General features: G+C 45.2%; 1 protein-coding gene across 1 annotated transcript; it reads left to right on the top strand.

Moving 5' to 3' along the window:
• Positions 1-11,706: 11,706 nt before the first annotated feature.
• On the top strand, positions 11,707-13,734 carry BHLHE22 (basic helix-loop-helix family member e22). The gene has a single exon (XM_045789151.2). It carries the CDS (start codon positions 12,439-12,441, stop codon positions 13,534-13,536), a length of 1,098 nt encoding a protein of 365 aa, XP_045645107.1. The 5' UTR covers positions 11,707-12,438; the 3' UTR covers positions 13,537-13,734.
• Positions 13,735-18,499: the final 4,765 nt, after the last annotated feature.

Below are 18,499 nucleotides of genomic sequence, written 5' to 3'. Positions count from 1 at the left end.
CTGGTTTCTGATGTAAAGTTCGATGATTCATTAGTTGCGCGTAACACCCAGTGCACCATGCAACACATGCCCTCCCCACCACCCATCACCAGCCTATCCCATTCCCCCACCCCCCTCCCCTCTGAAGACTATGGACTCTGAGAATCAATGCTTTCTTGGATACATTGTCATCTGTAAGCCTCGCTGATACATTTCCTCTTCGGAAGCTGCTTTTCACGAGAGAAGCTCTTTTTTCCCTGAACATTCATTTAAGATGTTCTATTAAGTAAGTTAGCAGGTTTCAGATCTCTTCGTTTCCTTAAAGTTTTGTTGTCTTGTTTTTCATTATCCATCAATGTAATTGGAAGTAGACAGAAGAGGCTGGCTTTAAAGTTTCTGTAGATAACAATTATGTCTTCATAGCTTACCCGGCATCGGGTTCTACCACAGATGCCTGTATTCATTCTATATTCTCTTAACTGTAGCCTGAGATTGTTTTCAACATTGTCTATTTCTGTATCATAATTTCTTTTTTAAATTAACAAATAAGCCCATGCATTTAAAAGAAAAAAAAACGCTGTAACATCAGCATGGGTAACTAGAAAATACAAGAAGTTTGAGGGTACCAAATACACACACAAACACACACACACACACACACACACACACACAGTGAAGAGGCGCTCTGACCTTAAGTAGTATGCAAATTGCTTTCTTTTAAATGGTAGCATGATCAACACAAATGATATTTCTGGGTCTTGGCACATGAAACTACCCACAGATGAAAGATGACTTAATTGCTTTGACCACAGTCCGAGTCAGAAGAGCTCAGTTGGCAAATATAAAAATAGCTTCGTGCTTTTTGCATTTGCATTTGAGTAAGGAGTGATTTCATTTTAATGTTTAAAGACTAAATAAAGCAACCCACAGGTAGTGAAACACACCTTGGAAGCACTGGACACAATCCCTAACCAGAGTGTGTAAGGGGTGCAGAGGACACATTGATCTTGTCAGCTCTATCCGTGTGCATAGGAAATACTGCTGTCAGCACAGCACCTTCAAGTTCAGACCACAATATACTGAGAGTTTATGTCTTTAGAGGTTAAGCAGTTAAGCATTCATGGAGATTTGTTGCCCATGCCATCACCTTTAAATAACCTCTTAAAAATCTTTTAATAATTAATTATTATTCTGAATGTCTAATATGACTGTTAATAGCTTACATTGCTCCTCATAATTTCATCTAACAAAGTATTTCCAATAAACAGTTATAGGGAGCGAGGCTTGCTGTATTTTAGACTTTGCAGCAGCCCAAATAAAGTAAAAATATATAGAAGAGAAAAAATATGACACAAAGAATAGGAAGTTTCTCCAGGCCTTGTATTAAATGTGATTCCAAAGCAAGTAATGGTAAAATGGGGACTATGGACTCTCCATTTCTTCTACCTGCTTATCTTCGAGATGCCTTATTTTCATAACTTTTAACTTTGTGATATAAACAGCAAACTTAATTCAGAAAAAATAACAATAACAGCGAACAACAACAACAAACCTGCCGTCACTGATTACCATAGCCAGGCTCACAGACATTTAAATCAAAAGTCACCTGAGTGGGATAAGGTTTAAGTTTTTCAATAAATTATTTTTTATAATGACTATAAAAGTTATATAGTACACAGAGGCTAGCGGGAGCTAGATACTTTACTGTACTTGAATTGCGAGGAATACTTTCCGAGACATAAAGCTGACAATCAGACATCTGAGTGGAACTGGAAAATAGCACTCCCTGAAAGATTAGAGTGGGAATTTTAGTAACCTCGAAGGCAAAAGCCATTGTTCTTTCCCTCTCGAACCAGTAGACAGAATGGGCAAATGACAATACAAACGCATGGCAAGAGACCAGAAGGGTAAAGCCTCACCCAGAATCACTTAGTCAGAGCTGAAACTGACAATTCTGGTAACACGAAAATGTGTATTTCTTCTGGCATTTAAAAACCAGTTCTGGGATTGTGCTAAAATCATAAAATGGCTCAATTTACAAAGGAAAGCTGCGTTATTCTTTACTGAAATGCAGTGAAGTCACTGAGGTTGCAGTCCAATCACTGTCTATTTTTAAGTCATAGATTTTTTATCAAAAATTTAATTGCTGGTGAAGAAGGGCAGATAACTGTGGGGAAGTGAAAATATATATTGTTCGTAAATGTCATGATTATTTTAAAACGCATTTTTGATCCAAACGACATGAGAGAAAATGGTTTCAGGTAATGAAAATTGAGGGACAAAGATATAGAGAGCAAGTGGTTAAAATTAGGAAAACTACTGTTAAAATTTTTAAAAGAAAAGAGAATAAATAATGATGCAAAGAACCTAGAGAAAATATTAGCACTTTACTGAATCTTTTATTCTTAAGATTTTTTAATTGTAAAAAAAAAACTATACACATAATAGCAAATATTTGTCACCCATAATTTTTATCCAAGTATTTAAAGTAACTTATAGGAAACCCCACCCTTGGGTCTCCAGTTCAAGTTCCCCCACCCTTAGCTGTCCAATTCAAGGGAACCAAGGCTAACTGTTAGTAAACTTAGATTTTTTCCCTGCATGTATCTACCCACATACCCTTTCTGATACCAAAAATAATCATATATATTCTACATCTTTCTTTTTGAACTTAATTATGGGTCAGAAATATCTTTCCAGGTCAGTTCATTTACTTTGTATCACAGCATACTACTCTATAGAATGGAGGTATTATCATTTATGTAATTATTTGCTTACTGAAGAACATTTACGTCATTTCTTATTTTCTGCCCTTTTAGAAAATCTTTATACATATATGTATAGTGCTCAGTCCATTATTTCTGTAGGACAGATTCTTAAGTGTCAGACTCCAAATCACCTTCCCAGAAAGACTGTACTGATTTTGACTGCAACCGTTTTCCTCACAACTCTGCATTTTGTTAATTAAAAGAAAAAAAAAATTGGCCTATTTTAGGGACGCCTGAGTGGCTCAGTCGGTTAAGCATCTGCCTTCAGCTCAGGTCATGATCCCAGGGTCCTGGGATCGAGACCCATGTCGGGCTCCCTGCTCAACAGGGAGCCTGCTTCTCCCTCTGTCTGCTGCTCCCCCTGCTTGTGCTCTGTCTCTGAAAAATAAATAAAATCTTTAAAAAAAATTAAAAATAAATAAATAAAATAAAAATTTGGCCTATTTTAAAAATTGTTTTAATTTGTGTTTTTTTTTTTAATTAATGATCCTGACCATTTTTTATATCATGCTTTGGACATTTTTATTTCTTCTGCTAATTGCCAGATTAAATTATTTTCCATTTTTTCACTACATGGCTTCTTGTTGTTTTGTAGAAGCTCTTTGCATATTAGATGTGTTTATTTTCTCCTACTCTGCCATTTGTCTTTTAACTTTGTTTATGGTCTCTTTCTTTCCAGAACAGGAATTCAAAGTTTTTCATGTGTAGTTAAATGTGTCAACCTTTTCCTGTGTGAGTCCTTGAATTTTTGCCTTGCCTAGGAAAGCCTTTCTACCCTAAGTCTATAAAAACCATCTATCTCTGTAAGTATAGTATGTTACCATTCTGCTACTTTAAATGTATTTCTCAATCCACATGGAATTGATTTAACTCTGATTCTAATAAAACAATAAAACAAATTTTGAGTAGAAATTTTCTCCAAATACTTATAGACTATTAAAATAGGGGGACAATAAAAAGCTGAGGTTTAAAAAGAAAAAATAATTCACCCGATTTCCTTTCTTGATAAAAATATCCAAATTACTTGGTAAGGGAACGCAAGGTGCGTAATAAATTTAGACCTTTGACATACATCGTCTCCATAAATCTTTCATAAAAAATTAATTCAAATTGGCTTTGAGATGAACACTGTCAACTGAATTGAAAACTGTCTGATGGACCATAAACAACAGAAATAATAATAGCACTGATGTATCCCGCCGTAGGGAGGCAGAAACAAATGCCACACTAAGATCAGTGATAGATCCAGGTGCACGAAGCTTTTGTATTAATGATCTAGAAGGAAGGAAGAAAAATGATAGAAGCATTAATTTAACAAATGTCACTAAACCGAAAAGTGTGCTCCACACATTTGGAAGCGTTATAATAGAAGATTGTGAAGGCTGGAAACACAGTGGGATATCCGAGTAAGAACTGACTTTGAGCCAAATCCACGGCCATTTCCCTACCCATATACCAGTTAGTTCAGTCAAATCACACTATGGTGAGCACTTCGTAACTGACTAGAGACAAATTCATTCAGTTCAAGATAGCAGAAAGAGAGCAAACACTCCAGGAGCAGGGCAGTTAGGGGTATTCAGGAGAAGGGAGAGGGGGCGGGGATGTGGGCATTAGAGATGTGGGAATAGAAAGTATCCAACAGTATCGCTCCTACTCCCATGAGCCGCTGGCATGGCCAAAGCAGGAAAGATGCTCTCAGATCCGCCAGCGTCTGAACGTTGTGACAGAAAAAGTAAACAAAACACAAACCAACAATGATAATTAAAGGTGACTGAACTAGTCTAAATGGAACAACAGTCAAAGAAGCATAATAAAGCGCTAACATTAAATTCACATAACATTTTAACATTTACAAAACGCTTCCCCATAGTCTCATTTGATTAATACCCTGAGACAGTCAGGAAAGGCATGATTAATGGATCCATATTCCTCCTGAAGCTAAGGAGGATCCAGAAAATTGCCAGATTACACAGTTACTCTGCATAGGATCTGCTATTTCTGCTACACCTGTTCGTACCTTTTAAAGCAATTCACAGAGAAGTGCAATCAGGTTTGGACATAAGTAAAAATCATAATTCACAAACTTCGTTTCAAAAGAAAAGCAGACTGTATCTTCATGAGACAAAGACTTTCCACAAACACTGAATATACTAAATGTGTTCTTCGGCTTCAAATCTGCATTCCTTCCTTCCTTCTTTTCCTTCCTTCCTTCCTTCCTTCCTTCCTTCCTTCCTTCCTTCCTTCCTTCTTTCCTTCCTTCCTTCCTTCTGTCTTCCTTTTTGTCCCCCCATGATCCTTGTTCTCAAAAACAATGGGGATATGGGAAGCCGCTCGAGTAAGAACATTTAAGTACATGGATTACAAAACGATCATTCTGGGAAAAATCTCGACTTCTCATCCATAATGGCAATGAGAGATTTTTTTCATAAGTACCTAAGGCCAGGAGGCTCTTAAATCACTTTGCGGATTAACTTTAATGTCCCCATGCCACCCACGTAGTAATATCCATTCTCCACGTGGGCATCGCTCTACCATAGACATCTAGCCTGGTTAGCCAGCCAACACGGTTGTTTGCAAATGATGGCCCCCTTCAGGTAGTCTGAGTGAAACCTTTCCTCAGAAGAATGTTGCTTTTATGTTAAAGCATTTTTGTCATGACGCCTTGCAGCTGTTGGTTTCCTTTTTATAACACTCGCTTCCCACTGTGTAAATTTAGCACAAATGTGCATGCGTGTGTGTGTGTGTGTGTGTGTGTGTGTATTTCCAAGTGGACAACTCAATCAGTACAGTTTTCAGCCAAATACATTACTAGAAAAGCCCAGTTAATGTTTCTTGAACATAAGTTAAATTGATTATGTGCAACAATACTGCGTTGCTAGAATAGATCAAATGACCTCATCAAAAATGTTTGCGAAGGTGTCAAACTTATCCATGTTAAATTTCAAAATTTAACTGTGAAAAGCTCTCTAGCTAACCATCTGTTTATCTAGTTCCTCCTATACATAACCAAATTTCTTTCAAACAGGAACTCGTACATCGACAGAGTAAATGAGTCCAAATATTTGGCTTAATAGATTTTCACTTTAATGAATCAAATAAAATTAATCTTTCAACTGAAGTAAAGTTTACATTTGTCTGCTTGATCTACAATATTTTTGAAGGATATTCATAATATTTTGTACACTATCGAAAGCATATCTACTTTTATTTGTATTACAAGCAGCTGGCCTGTGTATCTAATCGTAGAAATGTTTTTAATTAGGATATCATCTCAAAGTTTTACTGGATTTTGATTGTATTTATAAAAGGGATCAAAGCTTGTGAAAATACACTTCAGAAATATTTTAATTCATAGAAGTGTTAGGTAGCCATAATTCTATTGCATGCATTAAATTTGAGGGGAATGATTTGGCTTCAGATGATATTCTAAGTTCAGAAAGCCTAAATAAGCATTCTGAAAGGCTGTGTGATGAGAAGACTATTAAACAGAAAAACCAAAGGGCTTTGAGAAAAATGGGGAAGATTATTTACTAATGTTGGTTGGTAAAATTTGATGAATTATTGGGAGAATTAATATTTCAACACACCATCATCTCCCATTAGTCTCCTTTCTACCATATATGGTGAGTAGTATCCACAGAAAGCAAAAGAAGAGAACTGTTTTTACTGAAAATACCTACACTTGAAAAAGAAATATTTTGGTGATTAAAGTATCTCAATAATATTCAGCACTTGGATTTCACTAGCCAATTAATTCCTGAGAGCACTGAGTATTTATAAAGTTACAGTATCTTTTGCATAAAATGGCTAAAGTCCTGATTTAGAAATTAAGCTGTGGTTATTTTCTTCTTTCAAATTATGTATTTATGACAAATTAAGGAATTATATTTTATCATAAGTCCTTAGAATAAGAACTATATCTGCCTCTGTAAAAACTGTGTGTGTGTAAATATAACAAACTTCTATTTACAAATAACTAGCTTCCAGGATTGTGTCTGACAACTTCTAATGATCATAAATTTCCATCTCACGTTTTATAATAGTAATCAATTTATCACTGAAATAATTTTGGAGGCGCAAAATAAAGTGTCTCATACTTGAATATTTCATATTCAGCATTTAAGTATTATTGTCGTCCACCTCGTTATTCTCCTTTTTGCCAGGAGATGGCGCTGTGGGTTTTAAATCGCAGCGCTAAAATCCCAACGCCAAACCGAACGCTCTGCGGTGCTTCTTAATTGGTGGACACAAAGCAAGCCTTAAAATTGTTCACCTCTTTTTGTGCGAACAATTTTTCTTTTAAACAATGTTTTCCAACATTCGGTGAAGGTATGGTTCCAGGGAGGAAACGCGTGTAACACGAATACGTATATCAGCCCTCAGGGAGTGCAACTGAATGCAGGAATATGTCCCAAGTAACCAAGAAGGGAGTGAACTCTTCAGAAACTCTTCACTGGTCTTCCTCTATCTCCATCGGTATATCCCCTTGTTCTCTGGGGTCTCTGCGTGATAGGCAAGCGCCAAGTTTTTACTCTTGCCTTCCTGCGCCCCTCCCCTTAAAGAGTCCCCATAATCGGAAAGCCCCCGCGGGAGCCGAACGAGTCCTTCGTGGCGGGCCTGCGCGCCCTTGTGGGGCGCACAGTTGTGCTGAAAACCTGTTTCTCCTGGTTCCCTGAGGGTTTCTCTTCTATGCCTGTCCCGACAGTCTTGAGGGTCAAACCTCTTTTCTTTAGAATAAAGAGAAGGAAAAATTTCCCGAAACAACTTTAGATCAACAGGTTTCAAGTCTTCCACGGTCAAAGTCAAAGAATTGCCACGCACTTCTGAGCAATTGCAATATGCAGGGGCCCCTGGCGCGCTGCCAGGAGTGATCAGCTCCCACGGCCCCAGGACCCTCGCTGCCCTCTTCATTAGCCCGGCCAATCCCCAAGACACACGTGCAACCACACTGTGGCTCTGCAAGTGAGCTGTGTAGGACCTGGCGCAGAGGGTGAGCAGTATCCACAGAAAGCAAACGACAAACGACAAAACGACGACCGGAAGGCTTGACTGGAGGAGCGGGATGGGCTTGAATCTTTCCGCCGCCGATTAGATCCAGCTTTCCCAAACGCTGCGAGGTGCAGGACGATCAGCCTCAGCTGTGCAGGCTTCCAGCCGACCCAAGTGCCACCAGACAGCATTGGGCGGGCGCAGGGCAGGGGTAGGCAAATGAATCTTCAAGGTCAGCGCGCCTCGGATGGGCGCTGGGGGCACGCCCTGCTTCCGCGCGTCGGCCACTGTCCCGGAGGGCTCGGGACGGCACTCCCCCCGGCGACCTCCCTGGAGGGAGCCACGCTGGGTTCTCTGCGGTTCCGGCCACGTGCGACCTTTCAGGCGGGACTCCTCCAGGCCAGCGCAGCCCGGAGAGGGTTCCCATCACTCTCAAGGAAATTCGCTTTTCCAGAGCAGCTCCCAAGCGAAAGTTCATGTCATTCTTGCCAAACTTTGCTTTTACTTTTTAGAATGTTCTCTCTCACACACAGGACAATTTTCCCCTTTAGAAAACACACACAGATACCCAAATCCCAGTGTTCAGGGGGTTCTCCTAACTTTTTAATCTAGATAAGTAAACTGTTTATTAGGGCTATAGAAATAACAAAAACTCCTGGGTTTGCTCTTTAAAAGTAGATTAGATTGTGTTCTTTTCTTAGTTTCTTTAGGTTCCTATTTTAAATTTCAAGCAAATACTAATAAAGATGTTCACTAAGAAGTTTAATTATGACCTAAAAAATTAGTTTGGTCTCCAATGCCCTAATTTCTCAGCGGTGATGGTTGCTGAATATTCTAGAATCCTTTCAAAGCTGTAGGTATGTTCCCTCCTGCTATAACAAAACTGTTTTCATCTTTGCACAACATGCTCTGGCGTCTGTAAGTGTGGTATCCACAGAGAATGCTCCCTGTCCGGATGTGCTGGGGACAATGAGCCTCGCAGCGCCAACTTGGGCAGCGCCGAGGGTGCCCTACTGGGTGTGGGTGGAGGACGCCCACCCGCCCTTCCAGCCCGCGGAGTGGCCTGGGCCGCCTGCACCCTGCTGCGGGTGGAGGAGACTGTCCCCCGTGTTTCCTGTCCCCCAAGTGCTTTGGTAACTCACAGTGACCGTCTCTGAAACTGCGCAGAGTCCGAGTCTTTAGCTTCCTAGGCAGCATTCTCGAGGGGTCATCTGTGGGTCAGGAGTTTTCACCGTGGGCTCATTTCCTGCCCGTTCTTCCCGGGCAGCCAGAAGGTGTTTATTTTGGTTTGTTCACTGCTACCTTTCTAATTTGCTGGTTCCTTCCGGAGCCCCGGCCCTTTCCCAGCTTCTTGGCGGAATAAAGTTCAAGCACAGTTATCCAGTGCGCCTGCGGCCAGAGGGCACGAAGTGAGCAGCTGACACCAGTCCTCTGCGGGTAGAAACCAGGCGGCGGGATCCCACTTAAGCGAGGAGAGGGAGCCAGGCGGTGACTTAGGGTGGCGACGATTAAACCAGGTCACGAGACACCAGACAGATGTGTTCTCATTGCGTTGTAAGATAAATGCAGTGTTAAGTGCCTGACAACTTCCCAGAAGCAATCAGCAAAAGTTTACGAGTGCATAAACCTCAAAGACCATTCCCCGACGGTTGTTATAACGCCCACATTTAGAGCTTCTATAAATTCTCCCGCATTTCCCAAAGCTAAGTTTCCAGGGACTATTAAGCAGCCACCTCCTCCGGGGAGACCAGGGGGATTTTCTTGAACCACCAAAGAGAGAGGTTTTTGGCTCCTACGGAGTGAAATAAAGTTGCGCAAAAGTTTGTTCCACAAGTTTGGATGGCCAAGGAGAGCAGGGAGGTGGAAGAGAGGAGTGGAGGTGGGGTCGGGGAAGGGCCACGAGGTGCTTGCGCTCCGGTGCTGAGTTCTGCGGTAGCGGCGAAGGACCAGGGGCCGGCGAGGGTCCGAGGTCTAGCCAGGGCAGGCGGCGGCTTTGCCACCTTCGGTGGGGCTCCGGCTCGGCCATTTCGGCCCTGCGGGGCACGGCCCTGTTTGGCGGCCGGTAGCTAAGCCTGAGCTGCTACGGGACCCGGGCAAGCTCGATCCTTCGCCCATCTAGGGCCCACTGAAGGGCCATCAGGAATGCTGGCGTCGCGCGGAAAGTGCCGGCCCACTGGATAGGCAGGGTGGCTGCAGAAACCATGTCAGACATCCGGGGACGTGTCGCCAGTCCGGCCAGAGCCACGACGGTGCCAGCCTGAGTCCTTCGGTAAGTGGCCAGAGGACTTTGGTAAGTTACTGTCAGGCACACAAGACTCACTTACGTTTATAGAGAACCTTTGTTTATGATCCCAGTGAAAACAAAGCTGCTAATTGAAAAACAATAACAGGAGCGTGTCTTTAGCTTCCTAAAGGGAGAGGTTAACAGCTGCGAGCGCCAGGGGAGGGAGAGTGGGAGGGAAGTGGTGAGCGAGAGGCCGCCCTGCACGTAAACGTGCTTTTAAGTCCCCAGTGAGACACGTGGGCCAGCTCAAGCCTTCCAGAGCCAACGGCCTGGGTCCTAGGCTGGATAGCTTCCCGCAGCCCGCTAGCTTTTTCCCAATCTTTGGATTCCAGTAAATCCGAAGGCGCGAAAGTCACCGACGACTGCGTAGTATTTCTGTCCCCATGAGACTGAAACCCAGGCAATTATTTTGGAAAGATACCACTGAGCCCCTTTTCATTCTTTCCAGGTGAAAATGCAGACGCCCCTGTGTCGTCCTCACCCCTCCTTTATGAAATAAGGTGCCCAACGGTTCTGATATTACCATTGAAAAACAGGTTCTGTGGCGAACCTCATTTGTGAATCTATTACAGAGATTAATAGATTATTTCTCCTTTTTCAACTAATTCTCAGTGGGGAAATTTAACCATATGGTAAGGAGAGAATTAGAATTTCATCACATTAGAGCAAAATGTAATGAAAAGAGTCCAACACCTGGGGCCAACTCTGAAAGCCACAATTAAAAGGTTTTTAATGAAACCAGAGAAACCAAAAATTTCATAGGCTTCAGTAATTCTGCCACATAAGAAAGATTTATCGGAGGTGTTGGGAAATATTGTTTTTACTTGTGTCATGAGGATGAAAACCAGCCGCTAAATACCATTTGCTCCCAGCTCGAGCTCAGGAGCGAGAGGACCGCGTGTACCATTTCCCAACCGGAAAGGAGCACTTGTTTTCACAGCTCTCCCCTTCCTAGCCCTGCAAGAACAACCGAGGCAGATCCAGAGGTCCCTGAACGGCTTCCTAGCTGTCGGTTATGTTTCCGGGTAAATAAATACGCACAAATGCCCCACTTGGTGTGTGAGAGGATTTGACTCCTGGTGGAGTTGGCCATTCTGAAACAACTGGATTTTAATCTTGAGGAAAGTTTGAGAAAGCAGTTTCTTCCCGTTCAGGAAATCGTATGCTTCATAATCACCATCACTGTCGCAGTTATTTGGAGACCAATGCAAAAGCACCCCTTCCTTTTTCTTTTTTTTTAAATCTAATGGGCTGCATAATCGAGTTGTTCTCCATTTTCCTTCCCCCACCCCATCCGGATGGGAAACGGGCAGTGGGCGTGCGGGTGGAAATAAGGCGGTGTGTTCAAGGGGGACGACTGCTTTGCTCTCTTCCTAGCCGAGAATCTTGGGTGAATTTTGGGCAAGCCAGCGGGACACTACTTCCCCCCTGAAACTCCCATCACCAAATCAGATCAGAGTCATTCTACGAACAGGGGTGGAGTATAATTCTCGCCCGCAAGGGTAATTTAGCACAAGATGAGACAGCAGTGGCGAGGGAAGGGCAGTGGGGGTGGGGTGCAGCGGATGGGGGCGTCTGCTTTCCCCGGGACTCCCAGGCTTTGCAGCCGATCTACAATTTGCTGAAGGAGCAAAGAACATCCTCGGCTCTAAGTAGGGCTTTTAGTGTGCTCATTGATGAGTGAAAGTCGCCACACATGTCAAGCTAAAGGCAGTTGTTGGGTTACTAACAGGACCCAGCGCCTTGCAAACATATGCGCTAAGCTGTGTATACAGATGGCACGCAGAATAATGGAGCAGGCGCCTTTTATAAAGCTCTAGCTGCTGCCTGTCTTCAGACCTGGGAAATGAAACTATTCAGACTCGCGGCCAGATAGCGCCTGCGATTGTTTGTTACCGTTTTAATCCTATTAATTAAAACGTTAACCTGATTGGGTAGAAAGCGCTGTCCCAACAGGCGAGTCTTCTTCATAATAACCTACTCAGAGATAATGATGTAAAAGACTCCCCCGTCTGTGGCGGCGGCTGGTTGATGGGTCCGGAAATCTCTTGAAGGTGAATCCAAGCAAGATAAACGGTGCGGAGAGGCGGCGCGGGGCTGGGCTCAGAGCGGCGGCGGCAGCGGCGGCGGCTCCACTCCCTCCGCGCCCACCCTCCCACCATGCGGGGCCGCGGCCCATGGTGAGCCCCAGCAGCCAGCACCATCGGCTGGAGACGAAGAAGAAGAAGAAGAGGAGGCGGAGAGCGCGGGGGAAGGCGAAAAAGAAAAAGAAGGGGAGAGGGCTGCCAGCAGCACCGGGACCGACGCGCGCACCAGCCCAGGAGCCCGGCTCGGGCGCGTCTGCGGCGCCGCCTGACTCCCCAGCCGAGGCGGCGGCGGCCGGCGCGGCGGGCCGGGGCTGCGCGCCGGCGCCGGACCATGGAGCGCGGGCTGCACCTCGGCGCGGCCGCCGCGGGCGAAGACGACCTCTTTCTGCACAAGAGCCTGAGCGCCTCCACCGCCAAGCGCTTGGAGGCGGCTTTCCGCTCCACGCCCCCGGGCATGGACCTGTCCCTGGCGCCGCCGCCCCGGGAGCGCCCGGCGTCGTCGTCCTCATCGCCCCTGGGCTGCTTCGAGCCGGCTGACCCCGAGGGGGCAGGGCTGCTGCTGCCACCGCCTGGGGGAGGCGGTGGCGGCGCGGGAGGCGGCGGCGGCGGGGTGGGCGTCCCCGGGCTGCTGGTGGGCTCTGCCGGCGTTGGGGGCGACCCTAGCCTGAGCAGTCTGCCGGCTGGGGCCGCCCTGTGCCTCAAATACGGCGAGAGTGCGAGCCGGGGCTCGGTGGCCGAGAGCAGCGGCGGCGAGCAGAGCCCCGACGACGACAGCGACGGCCGCTGCGAGCTGGTGCTGCGGGCCGGAGGCGGCGACCCGCGGGCCTCCCCGGGCGCTGGAGGCGGCGGCGCCAAGGCGGCCGAGGGCTGCTCCAACGCCCACCTCCACGGCGGCGCCAGCGCCCCCCCGGGGGGACCCAGCGGCGGCAGCGGCGGGGGTAGCAGCGGCAGCGGCGGCGGCGGCGGTGGCGGCAGCAGCAGCAGCAAGAAATCCAAAGAGCAGAAGGCGCTGCGGCTCAACATCAACGCCCGGGAGCGCCGGCGGATGCACGACCTGAACGACGCACTGGACGAGCTGCGCGCGGTCATCCCCTACGCGCACAGCCCCTCGGTGCGGAAGCTCTCCAAGATCGCCACGCTGCTGCTCGCCAAGAACTACATCCTCATGCAGGCGCAGGCCCTAGAGGAGATGCGGCGCCTCGTCGCCTACCTCAACCAGGGCCAGGCCATCTCGGCCGCCTCGCTGCCCAGCTCCGCGGCGGCGGCGGCGGCGGCCGCTGCCCTGCATCCCGCGCTCGGCGCCTACGAGCAGGCTGCCGGCTACCCGTTCAGCGCTGGGCTGCCCCCGGCCGCCTCCTGTCCGGAGAAGTGCGCCCTGTTTAACAGCGTCTCCTCCAGCCTCTGCAAACAGTGCACGGAGAAGCCTTAAACACACCCCCCGGAAAACACAAGACCGACCCAAAAGCTAGAGGAAAGTGAAAAGCTGCCCCCCCGACCCCTTTTATTTTGGTCCTCTCGTAGTTGTGAAACACTTGCAAAGCAAACAAAGCAGAGGCGAGAACTGAGGAGAAGTATCAGAGACAAACGGGACTTTTAGCCTTGACACCCCCAGAATCTCGGTCTTTGGGGTGGGGAGGGAGGGAGGAGGGAGGTGGAGTTGGGATGAAGTATGGATGTCTTTTTTTCTCAGAAAAGTGGCAACTTTGGTGGCAGCCTAGACCGCAAGGAAGCTTAAAAAAATAAGTTGGGAAGTAGTCGCTTGGTTATTAGCGTGGAGGGTATTTATTCAATGGCAAAATACTAATCCTACTAATAATTGTGAATTTGGCTAGTCCTGAGGGGCAGAGGAGGAGTCCGGGGTTGGGTGGCTTGTGGGACGGAATAGTCATTCAGACAAATCAGAAAGGGCACTTGAAAATAAATTTGATTCTGAGCCAGGAGAAAAACTTGAAATGTAGACTTATTTAAGTGGGGGAAAAAACCAGAAAGAGACACATTGCTATGAAAAGACTTGTATTTTTTGTTGTCTCTGAACTTTAATCCTGTGAAAATGCTCAAAAGTTTTGGCAAGAGTGATATAAAAAACTGACTGTGGCTGAAAGAATTGCATTTAAAAATATTTATGTGCACCTTGTTACTTTTCACTCTGCAATGATGTATTAACAATTCATGGTATTTATTTGTTATTCTTCAATGACCCTTCCACATCAACAATATTTATCATGTGTTAAGGTCATGGGTCTTATGTGCAGATTTTTTTAATGCCTCTAAAATTCTGTTTTATAGATTAACTTATACTGTGTGCCAAGTGTTTAAAAGGTTTATTTGCCAACAAGTATGAAGAGACATATTGATGTATCTGAGCTGCTTAGGTTTATCAAAGGTCACCTGGATATTTTCAGTTGCATCATCCCTGTATTTAAATTGAGCTTTAATAAATTGCTTCAGTCCAAAAATTACAGGACAGGTGTATTCTTAATTGATGAATGAATTGATCTCTTTTTTTGAAAGGGGACTCCTTTGCATTCTAAAAGGGAAAGACATCACAGCAATAGATCCTATAAGTAAGAACGTGCTAAGCAAATATTTTTCCAGGCTGTGCTGTGCATTTTTAAAAGGTCTAATTTAATTACTTTTAATATATATGTACATATATAAGTTATTTTAACTGTGGAGAATTATTTAAGTTAAAAGACTGGTTTGATTTGCCTATGGTGTGAAATCCTTTGTTATTTTTCTAAAAAAAAGAAAATTTAAAAAGAAAATAAAACTAAGGAAGAGCAAGAAGCTATTTACCCAAAGTGAGCTTTCAGTTTTAGTTTGCATGGCTGTTTGCCTGCCTTTCTAGCCTATGAAAATCAAGAAAACCTTTTTTAAAAATGGAGTCCTGCTATTTTCCACTCCTTGCAGATAAAACAAATGCAGTTTGTCAGGTTGGATGGCGAGTTGGGAGCTATGATGGATCAACTGGCGGGTTTTGGATGTGTAAAGAATGATATATATATGAAATAGGTCAATCAGACTATGACAGCTATGTACGACCATTTGTATGTGTATCTATGTCAGAAAGAATCTTTATTAAAATATTTTGATCAAACATTTTATTATGCTGTGCTTTGTGGAAGGAGCAATCACCTCTCTTCTGTGTTAGTCTTTGCTTGAAAAGTAACAAAAAAGAAAGGAGTTTCAGAGAAGGTGGAACTGAAGTTTTGGCAGGGATACACAATTAAGAGTAGCCCTAGTTCACTTGTTTACTTGGTAATAAGATGATAGCTGGGCCTGGTCATTGGAGGAGAGATAAATGGGGTCACTGGTGAGACCCAGAGGAGATCCAGAGTTCCTATCTGCTGGCATGAACTTTGAAGGCCATGCTGCCCCTGGAATTCTTGTTCCCACTTGTATGGCATTGTTAACCATTCCAGGGCCCATCAAAGAGGGTAAAGTTTTTTAAAGAGTTTTAATCAAAATTTGTATCTCCTACTGTCTGAAAGCCAAGGAAAAGAGATGGATTTGGATTCTCTGAGAATGGATTTTATTGTGGTTTTCCACTTTTTTTTGTAACAGGAGAATCAACCAGGCTTAATTATAAGTGTAAACAATGCCCATAGAGATTTTCAAAACTTACTAGTGTGGCTTGTTAATGAGATTTTTAGGGACTATATGCGGATTGGGTTGAGAATTGATTCTATTAAAGAATGGCTGTAGAGGCTTGTATTTGGACCTGAATAATGTCTTCAAATATAGAAGGCTTGATTTTTCCTGGTGGAGGTTATAGAGATGGTGGTGGTGGTGGTGGTGGTGGTGGTGACGGTGGTGGAGTCAGAGTGTTTCCTCTGTAGGCAGTGTGCCACATGCATTTTTGTCTGCATAGCCTCAGCTCATAATGATATCCCTAAATGACATCAAACTTAGTGGGGGGTGAGGGAGGATATTTTCTGCTCCACTTGCCATCAAAAAAGATTAATCAGAACCTGTAACTTTTCAGAAAACATAACAGCAAAGGGCCTTGAAGCTGGAGCCCTCCCAGTCAGGGAGTGGGGGCAGAGGGAGGGAACAGACTAGGGCAGCCCCCAGGCAGGAAGAGACCGTCTCTCAGCATTTACCAGACAAAGCCTGGGTGCGTCTAATTATGATTATTAAAACAATTTCCATGACGATGTCTAATATTATGTTAATTTGAAAACAACTGTGTATGAAAACTGTCGACTATAATACCTAAATTCATTTAATGAAACACATCGTTAAGGCAATTAAACCTCCTGGATGTGATTAAGAAACATAATTACGACACTGTTCTGCGCCATAATTGGGTGTCTTTAATCAAGGGGTAAAGTGATCAGCAACACAGCCATTAGTTTGTATTGTTGTGGCCCTGCTGTCCATCATTCTGATTAGGAATTAACCACAACCACCGTCAGCTGATTTTTTTCTTTTTGCATATTAACATTATAGGGGATACATGTGCGGCAAGATTTACTGCTGAATATTTCTCCTTATGAAGACGACCTCCTTGAAATACTCTGTAACCTCTGTACTGCTCAACTATCAGTAGAAATTGTACAAGAACAAAGCTTGAACTTCAGGAGAAAAAGAAATGCTCGTCCTTCTTTCACTCTTTAATTATTCAATCTCCAGTCTTACTCCTGAAAGAGACTTGGAATGGTTGGCGAAAGGAGAGCATGTTGAGAATACGTTGAAATGTCAGACGAATATGCACAACTATTAAAAATAGGGTTAATAATAGTTGTTTTCATGTTGGTCATTTCAGACAAATCAATTCTCTTTCCCAATCCAGGAGTTGGCCAGCGTTTGGTTCGAGGAATAAAGGTAGGACATCTGAAAGGATCGGGAGAGGTTTCCGCGATTTACTTAGGTGGCCCTCCATAGGGCCTCAAACTTTTCAAAGTTTCTTCAGCAGCAGCTTTTAGAGAAGGAAACCGATGGTGGGAGAAACAGTTCTTCCCCCATCGCGCAACACCCCCCCCCCCCTGGCGCCGTGTCCTTCCTGAGATTTGAGTCCTGAATTGCCGCCCTCTCTGGAAAGTTGGCCCATACGCTTGTGGGCCCCAGATGTGCCTCCAGTCTGGAGCATGCACTTCGGGCCCCAGGAGCTGAGCACCAGGAGCATCCGTGTGGTCTCGCGAAGTGTCCTGTGGCCCGAGCAGACAGGCTGGCCCGAAGGCTCTGCACACCCGACTGCCGGAGCACCCGTGCCGCCTCGGAGCCTGCGCCGCACGCACAGCCCCTCAGGGAGCTTTTCTCGAGCCACCCCGCCCGGAGGCATCCTGCTCCTCCTGACTGTTAGGGAACACAGAGTAGGCAAATGAGGCGGAGCGAGGACCCTGGGTCCCACTTGGCCTTCTATTCCGCCGGTTTCCTTCTCTAATTTCTCTCTAATTTCAATTGTCTTCTCTAAATTCTAATTCCTGCTTAGGTCCCTTCTCCAGTTTGTCACTAGGCACCTACAGAAGCGTCGGGGCTCTTCGTGGACTCCTACAGGACAAGCACATAATCATCTCCGGAGATCTTGCTAGTTACCCCTGGTGTCCGCTCCCCACCCTCTGTGTGTGTGTGTGTGTGTGTGTGTGTGTGTGTGTGTGTGTCCGCGCGCGAGCGCGCGCCCACCCGCTCGCGCGCGCACTCTGTGATACATCCTTCACTCTCCGCAGCTGGGCATCCCCCCAAGATCCTGTGTTGGGCTTAAATTCTTCTCCCTTCTATCCCACCCACCACCCATCCTTACTGCCGACAGCTCACCAGGGAGGGCCCAGGCTCACAGGTTTCCCTTCTCCACGCGCTCTTGGTCTCGGACTCTGGAACCGAACCTTTCCACGCGCCCCGGACCCTGAGATTGCCCCAGCATGAGTGGCACTGACTTTTCCAATGTAATGACTTATGAAAGATATAATCATGTGTTAAATTGAATCCTCCGTTTAACTGTTAATGGTGTGCTCTGGGCACATTTACGTATTAGATGCTATGGTAACTAATTACCACTAGGAAAAAGGATAATACACTTCCCAGACTTTGAAAAATAATGATGAGAGTTCACTTCCCGGCTCGCGGCACAGTGTGGCGGCTCTGCCGGGTGGAGCGACAGAGTGAGTGGAGACCCAAAACTGTGCTCTTAGAAGGCAGGAGGTAATGAATCCTGGTCAGAGGAGTCTCGTAGCAGAACCTTTAATGAAACTGTGCTTCAGTTGGGAAAGTGGTGGTGGGGGGTTGGGGGGTACCAAATACACAGCAGTGCCTCTAAACAAAATTAAATTGCAAGACGTAAACCTCAGAAACATAAATAAGTTTTCTTTTAATTAAAATGCAAGCCAGATTAAATTATCCACGTGCCAAGCAACTTTACATCAATTAACAGTTTTTTGTTGTGTGGGCAAAAT

Source organism: Ursus americanus, chromosome 9 (assembly GCF_024610735.1).
Source record: "Ursus americanus isolate L20-20 chromosome 9, mUrsAme1.1.p, whole genome shotgun sequence".
In the NCBI taxonomy this organism is placed as follows: Eukaryota; Metazoa; Chordata; class Mammalia; order Carnivora; family Ursidae; genus Ursus; species Ursus americanus.
Note: the sequence above shows the minus strand (reverse complement) of the source record. Positions and strands in the feature narration are given on the sequence as shown.